Consider the following 5,319-nt stretch of genomic DNA (forward strand, 5'->3'; position numbering starts at 1 on the left):
AAGCATGTTGTATGTTTGTTTAAACTCTTCTCCTTAATACAATGATACACAAATCTTTTATGTATTTGTGAAAAAAATTCTAAGCATGGATGCAGTTTTGAAAAATTTAGATAGAACAAATGCATTTATCATCTTTCATTTTGGAGTAAGTATGTTAGATGTCTCTATATGACATGGAGGTTTGTGTAACTAAAGTCCCTCCTTATAAATCTTAGTCCATCTGATCAAGTGACATTTTCTTTTTAGGCTTATCAAGATATATTTCTTTTTAAGCTACCTCCTCTTCAAAAGAAGGCCCTTCTCTATTGGTTAAACTTGTTTTCCATAACAAACACAGATGACAAACACTAGAGTCAATAAGAGTTGTTCTCCCAACTAATGGATAGAGAACTACATTTGCATACTTTTCATGAAGTTTATCCTTTGCTCTGACATCAACTCATACAAATATAATAGAAACTCCATATTTTTTGCAATTTCCAAGCTTTCTTTTAGACACATGATAGCACCATCTGCATAGTGTAAGACAAACACACCATTATTTGGAATGACATGTTTTTGCCAATCTAATAATTTTGTCGCCAATTTGATTTTTTAATAGCATACGAATTAAGGCATCAACTACAAAGCAATTTGACCTTGTAAAAATTTCTCTTTTAGTGTAAGATGAAGAGAGTAATTATCCTCATGACCTTATAACAAGTTCTCTTTAATTAGTGTAATTAGTCCTGATAATATGAATCACTCAAATTTATCTTTTTTTTTAATTTTAGAAGCAATCACTTTGGAATTTTTGTTTCCTTCTTTTGGCTTCAACTAGAGATGCTTTCTTGGATAGATTTAGGAAATGTTTGGTTTGACATTAGGGAAATCTACCTAGTAGGCACAACATTATCAAGCATTTGATTTTTTCTACCTAGGATTAGATGTGCTTCCTGGTCAGAGTTCAATCCAAATATCTCTTTAGTGCTACGATGTGTGAAAACATGTCTTGAGTGATGTTTGATCGAATCCCCTCACATCTCAGAATTTATTAATTTTATCTAAGTTCGCCTCTCCCACTCCTAATTTTCCCTAAACTCGTAAATTGGAGGTGAAATCTTTACCATTTGACTATATCTTTTGTGGAAAAAATCACCATGTGTTAGAGAAGCGAGAGCTAAAATCTCATTGGATCAAATTTCAGGTTTTGAGCTTGAGGTTTCTCTTTAGTTCATCTTTTCTAGGGTTCATGTAGGATATATAAAATTGGAGGTGAAGTCTTGATCTTTCTTATGAGTCTTTTAGACCTTGAAGTGGGAAGTTTTTGGAATTTTTTCACAAGGTTTGAAGGTTGCTTGATTGAGTTTTGTTTTTTAATTTCTTAATTATATTTGTCGAGTCATTCTATTTCAAGCTACAGGTTCTGATACCTCAGAGGTGCATGTGTTTGGAAGTTCCAATTTCCTTAAGGCTTTTTTGTGCTTTCTTCCACTTTAATTGTTTCGACAACTCCCTTGCATCATTTTGCTGTGACTATGTAAGTTTGGTAAAAAAATAACATCTCCAAAAGACTCTCTACATGTCTCTTTATCACAAACTTTAGAAACCAAAAAGAAAAATAGGCTATAATAGACACACTAAACCACTCTCCAAAACCACCCTTCTCTTTCCATTATTGGAGATGCTACACCGCTCTCTAAATTCAACATATAGGCCCTGTTTGGTTCTAAGTGACTAAAGCTTAATTAGTCACCTAGTTTTGCCCCTTTTAGTCACTAAATTGCCAAACAAGGTAACTAAAAGGTGACTAAACTGGTCTAGTCCTTTACTCCCAAGGGTGACTAAAGAGCAAAAAAGATCCCACCCTACCGCTCATTAATGCACGAGTTTTATGGCGAGGAGCGGGAACGAGCTCGAGACGCTTGGCTGGCTTGGGCACCTCGGTGGTGGGTGTATCCGGTGGGGGCGAGAGTTGAGAAGGGGCTCGGTGGTGGGTGGATCTGTTACGGGGAAGAGAGTTGAGTAGGAGCGTTTTGGTTTTTGTTTATCACTTTCAATGAGCGTTTTGGATCCTTAGGAGATCCAAACAGCTAGTGCAATCCAAGGACTAAATGGAAACCAAACATACCCATAGTAGTTTGATCTCTCATATTTTTTTTCACTCAAGAAAATTATAATAAAGCCATTGGAGTATAGAGAACGCAACACATGAGAGAGATATAAAGAGAATCTTAATGGAATTACTCTCTAAAAAGAGATGAGACTAAAGACATGCTTTTGGAGCTAGGATATCCGTTTAATTAAAATTTGCATCAGCTTCGATTTAATTATCCATTCTATGATGCCCGTTTATTTTTTTGATGATTAATTAACCAATCAAGTTACCACTAAAGTCCAAGCTACACGATCTAGAAGTAGACAGCAAGTAATATCACTTTTTGTGTGGTTTGCTAACCAATAGCATGTCCACATCCACAGCCAAGCATCTATCGCACAGAGAAGCATATTTATAGTGGGCTCTCCGTAAGTTTCTTTGCCTGCCCTGAGGCCTTGAGCTGGGGTAGCTACGACACATACCTATCCCTCCCAGTCCGCAGCACCACCACACCCACTGGTGCGCCGCGGTTTGTGGTCTTGTGGACACACTGGCCTCCACCCATCTCTCTCACCACGTCTCGCCATCGGCAGCAAAGGCCACAGTACAGATTCGGCCCATCGATTTATAGCCACACCATGGCCAGGAAGTGCTCCCACTGTGGCAACTACGGCCACAACTCCAGGACCTGCGGCTTAGGACACAGCAGAGAAGTCATGCTCTGCGAAGCCGGCGACAATGGCGGCGGCCACGGCGGCAGCGGCCTAAGGCTCTTCGGAGTGCAGGTCCGTATAGGTGGCGGTGGTGCAGGCTCGTCGGCGTCCATGAAGAAGAGCTACAGCATGGACTGCCTGCAGCTCGCGGCGGCTCAAGCTGGCTGCTCCCTCGTCTCGCCGTCGTCGTCGTCCTCGTCGTCGCTGCTGCTGTCGATTGAAGAGGGCCTGGAGAGGGGGGCGGCCGCCAATGGGTACCTGTCTGATGGACCTCATGGCAGAGTTGTGCAGGAGAGGAAGAAAGGTACGTCGTCAAGAACCGAGCAATTTATTTATTGTTTGCTTGCTCTTTTTTTTTGTGGACTGAATGAACATATTCATAGTTTAGGTACTACTACCTGTTTTTCTGACTGCTGATGAATGAAAAGACAAAAGAGAAAGATTTGTTTCTTTGGAAATTCAGAAACTTTTCTTTACCCGAATTCCTTTTCTTATTGGTAGTGTTGTCCATCAGTCTGACCTAACAAAAGTTACATTATGCTTTACTTTTTTGGTAAGAAAAAAAAGTCGCTTTATATATAATAATATAATCAAGCAGGCGGCTGAGAGATACTACTTCCCTTTCTCTGACTAAATCGATGCACAAGCTGTCATCCTAAAATCATTGAATAATTGTTCGATACAGAACAGCTGATGTTTCTACATGAATACTGACGCCAGGAGTTCCATGGAGCGAGGAGGAGCACAGGCAGTTCCTTGCCGGCCTGGAGCAGCTGGGCAAGGGCGACTGGCGAGGCATCTCGAGGAACTACGTGACGACGAGGACGCCCACGCAGGTCGCCAGCCATGCGCAGAAATTCTTCCTCAGGCAGAGCAGCATGGGGAAGAAGAAGCGCCGCTCCAGCCTCTTTGACATGGTAGTATAAGCTAGCAGTTCCTGCATCAACAACTATATTTCTTTCTTCTGTATATATGTAATTGCTTGAATTCTGCGTGTTCTTGACCACCAATCAACAATAATCTGGTGCAACAGGTGCCGATTTGCGAGAACAGCGCGAGCATTTCCGATCCGGTGAGCAGCGAAGAAGGGGCAGGCTCGACCTCTCTGTCGCTGAACGTGGCATGCCATTGCCATGGCGCCGCCTCCGACTCCGAGAGGGCAGCCTTGGACCTGAATTCGACGGAGGAAGGCGGCGACAGCAGGGCGGCACCAGGTGCAGGGACGACCAGGCCGTTCCCGGCACCGGTGGCGGTAGCTCAGACGGAGCTGCTGCTGCATCAGCCTTCGTCGTCGTCGCATGGCCAAGGGCGCGGCCACCACTGCTCTCCGTTGGACCTGGAGCTGGGCATGTCCCTGCCTGCCCCATCCATCGGAACATGACGCGTCGTCGTCCTAGTCATCGCCATGGAGTGACTCCCACGCAGGTCGCGCCAAAATTCGTCAGCTCAAGTTGCCAAGGTCGAGGCCGGCCGCCGGCCGCGCGTGCCTGCTGTCTCGCTCAGCTGTGTCTGCCAGATGGAGGGGCAATACAGTATTGTTGGTGAAAACGTTGTGCAAATAGCACTGAACTAACTGTGGATATCGTACCACGTGTACTATGCTGCTATATATATATATGGGCCTTGTTTAGTTCCCAAAAAATTTTACAAAATTTTTCAGCTCCGTCACACCGAATCTTTAGACGTATGCATAGAGTATTAAATATAGACGAAAATAAAAACTAATCGCACAGTTTGGTCGAAATTGACGAGACAAATCTTTTGACTCTAGTTAGTCCATAATTGGACAATATTTATCAAATACAAACGAAAGTGTCACTATTTATATTTTGCAAAAAATTTTGGAAGTAAACAAGGCCATGGAGTATCTCTTTAGCTCCATGTAATCAGAATCGGTTCTGCTCCTGTACGTACGCCCATGACAGGTTCCTCGCTCATCATTCAATTCCCCTGCGCCCAAGGCTTTGAAACTGTAAAGGCTACGCTTGCTGCTGATTTTTCTTTTTTTTTAATTTTAAACCCTTTTAAATGATAGTATTATGAAAATAACTCCTACCAGTTTTTTAACTAACCCTTTTAGCACTCCTAAGAGCAGTCCCAATTCTAAAAATTACATATAGTTTCTATAGCTATTAATTTTCATAGACACTACTCCCTCCATACCTAGAAAACCTGACGTTCTGGACTCCTATGCCGTTTTTATAAAACTTGACGTTCTACCTCTGCAAGGGTGGTCTTGGACTCCTTTACCCCTCCCTTCTGTTCTCGCGAGTCGCGTCCGTCCAACTCCATCCGTCCATCGCATGCTCCTGGCCGCACTTAATGCCTCGATCCTCGCATGGGGCCGCACTCGCCGATGCAAAATCCGCGACCGTCCAACTCCATCTCATGCTCCTGGCCCGCCCTGGACTGGCCACATCACGCCCATGCACAATCCTGGCCGCACCACACCGAAGCAAAATCCTGGCTGCACCATGCCCCGCACTCGATCCAAGCAAGCAAAATAAAAAACTGAGGCTATCGATCCTC

The 5,319-nt window shown here is 43.5% G+C and overlaps 1 protein-coding gene across 1 annotated transcript; it reads left to right on the forward strand.

The window, feature by feature from the left end:
• LOC8082503 (transcription factor MYBS3) lies at positions 2,509 to 4,432 on the forward strand. Its single transcript, XM_002455861.2, has 3 exons — positions 2,509 to 3,094; positions 3,511 to 3,707; positions 3,824 to 4,432. The coding sequence occupies exons 1-3, from the start codon at positions 2,716 to 2,718 to the stop codon at positions 4,169 to 4,171; spliced, it is 924 nt and encodes a 307-aa protein (XP_002455906.1). The 5' UTR covers positions 2,509 to 2,715; the 3' UTR covers positions 4,172 to 4,432.

This window comes from Sorghum bicolor, chromosome 3 (assembly GCF_000003195.3).
Source record: "Sorghum bicolor cultivar BTx623 chromosome 3, Sorghum_bicolor_NCBIv3, whole genome shotgun sequence".
NCBI classification, from domain to species: Eukaryota; Viridiplantae; Streptophyta; class Magnoliopsida; order Poales; family Poaceae; genus Sorghum; species Sorghum bicolor.